Source organism: Pan troglodytes, chromosome 8 (assembly GCF_028858775.2).
Source record: "Pan troglodytes isolate AG18354 chromosome 8, NHGRI_mPanTro3-v2.0_pri, whole genome shotgun sequence".
Taxonomy (NCBI): Eukaryota; Metazoa; Chordata; class Mammalia; order Primates; family Hominidae; genus Pan; species Pan troglodytes.
In genome coordinates this window covers 18,370,927-18,373,292 of record NC_072406.2, presented here as the reverse complement: position 1 = coordinate 18,373,292, position 2,366 = coordinate 18,370,927, and the positions used below count along the sequence as shown (strand labels likewise).

The window sequence follows — 2,366 nt, the reverse complement described above, 5'->3', positions numbered from 1 at the left end:
GCAGGACTAACGGCTCTGAATTGCTCTTACACTGTGTGTGCCCAACTGCCCCCCAGCCCCTCACCATCTCTAGTGCCTGGTGCTTCACAACCAGGGAGCACTTGCCAGGGGGAATCAAAGCAATCAGCAGGTCCCTTCTCAATGTAATGGACTCAGGTCTTTCAAGCCCGGATGGACTTTTAACCACTCTTTGCTGCCAGCGTATCCATTTGATTGAGAATATTCAATATTTCCCTCATCCAGACTTCTCTCTCTCTGAGGCACCTTCCCCGCTCCCCCGTATAGGAATTCATTGCATTTTCAAAAAGCACAAAAATGGAGATTCCTGCCTCGTTTCAACCCTGAATTTAACAAGGATCATTTCCGTGGAAACCAAAAAAAAGGAAAGGAAATAAGGACGAATATCTCATTTATTTCCCTGCAGCTCTCATCCCCCGCTCATCCAAGCCTCCCTCCTTCCAGATGAATAGGAACAGGTTACAGCTGACCCAGTTTCACTCCCAGCTTCAGAAGATGAATCACGGTGGGTTGGCGGACAAGGAATGGGGCAAGCTGGGGCAGCGTGGAAGGCAGTGCCGTTTTCAGGAGGCCTGACCTCTGTGGCCAGAGTCCCCGTCAGCACCGCTTACTGCAGGCCAAGATGCCTCCCACCCTCCAGAATCCGACCGCGGAAGGAGCTTCCAGTCCAGGAGCCTCCGGGAATCCTGGCGGGGGCTGAGGGCTGCAGCCCCCCTGGCCTGGGCATTGGGTGCCTGTTAGGGATCTTGCCTGGGTGCCCTAAGGGGTCACCCGGTGTCCGTCCTGGAGGGCCGCAGAGTCAGCGCAACCTGCCCTGGTGCTCGGTCCTAAGGTCAGCTCTGCTTCTCCCGAGTGGGGAGGGCTTCACGGTTTGCCTGGAGTGGGAGCGTTCCATGTCATTCAGATGAGCAGGTGGGAAGGTCGGCAGGAGAGCAGAGAAGAGATGCGGGAAGCGGGATGCAGAGGGGTGGGCTGAATCAACCAGGCGCAGGAGGAAGCCACAGTGCCCAGGGGAGGCAGGGGGATGGGGGAGGAGGCGGGAGGCCCGGGGTTCTTGCCCTGTGGGCCGCGTGGGCGCCCAGGAGCATGGTGGGCGCCGGCCTCACTTGGACACCAGCACACGGACAAACTCCTCGTAGTTCACCTGTCCGTCTCCGTCCGTGTCCGCGGCCCGGATCATCTCGTCCACCTCCTCGTCACTCAGCTTCTCCCCCAGCCGGGTCATGACGTGTCGCAGCTCGGCGGCGCTGACGAAGCCGTTGCCGTCCTTGTCGAACACGCGGAAGGCCTCGCGGATCTCCTCCTCGTTGTCCGTGTCCTTCATCTTCCTGGCCATCATGCCCAGGAACTCGGGGAAGTCCACGGTGCCGTTGCCGTCCCGGTCGATCTCACTCATCATGTCCCGCAGCTCGGCCTCCGTGGGGTTCTGGCCCAGGGACCGCATGACCGTGCCCAGCTCGCGGGTGGTGATGCAGCCGTCCCCATCCTTGTCAAACAGGGAGAAGGCCTCCTTGAATTCTGTGACCTGCTCCTCAGTCAGCTGGTCGGCCATGCCAGGGGTGGGGGCGTGGGTGGCAGAAGAGGCCACGGCGGGGTCTCCCTCCCAGTGCCGCAGCCCGGCTGCTGTCCCAGCTCTGGGGTGGCAGGTGGAGATCCGGGCGGCCGGCGGGCTGTCTCGCCCTGGCTTGAGACGCTGGAGCTTAAGAAGCAGCAGAGTCCTCCCCCATCATTGGCAGACGCCCCTGCCCTGCGGTTGCCCGGGCCTGTCCTGTTTAGACAGGAGTCCAGGGCCTGCGAATCGAGCTGACGCCAGCACCTCTGTGCCTGCTTGCACCCGGACCCAGCAGAGCCACGGGGGCCCCCGAATCACACCTGCAGTCAGGGCGTGGTGGGCGAGCTTTGGAGCAATCCACGCTGGACTCCTTCCTCCTGAATTTCCCTTTCTCTCCTCCCTCCCTGTCTCCCACCTGTCGCCTGTCTCCCACTCAATAAACTCCAGTGCCCTTTCTTCCCTTGAGTGGAGGGCTTTTTGCAGGATGAAAGGCAGATGAAAGAAACTTCCTTGCCTTTGGTTTCTAAAGCCTTATATAGAACAGGAGGGTTTTTGGAGGAGGAAGGTTTTCCCTTCAGGTAGAAGCAGCGAGTTTTCTTATCTTCAGAATGGACATGAATAGGGAGGGGTTTCCTCCAACCCATTCACTCATCCACCCTTTCACAGATATTTGAGTGCCTACTAGGTGCAGTGTCACTCTGGAAGCTGGGAACACAGTGGGACCGGCAAGCCACCCCCAGTCCTCTGAGGTTAACTAGCAGGACAGCTAGTTTGCAGGTAAACTAATCGAGGAATG

The 2,366-nt window shown here is 59.1% G+C and overlaps 1 protein-coding gene across 1 annotated transcript; it reads right to left on the bottom strand.

Moving 5' to 3' along the window:
* Positions 1–392: 392 nt before the first annotated feature.
* On the bottom strand, positions 393–1,695 carry CALML3 (calmodulin like 3). The gene has a single exon (XM_003951585.5). The coding sequence runs from the start codon at positions 1,568–1,570 to the stop codon at positions 1,121–1,123; it is 450 nt and encodes a 149-aa protein (XP_003951634.1). The 5' UTR covers positions 1,571–1,695; the 3' UTR covers positions 393–1,120.
* Between the last annotated feature and the right edge of the window lie 671 nt (positions 1,696–2,366).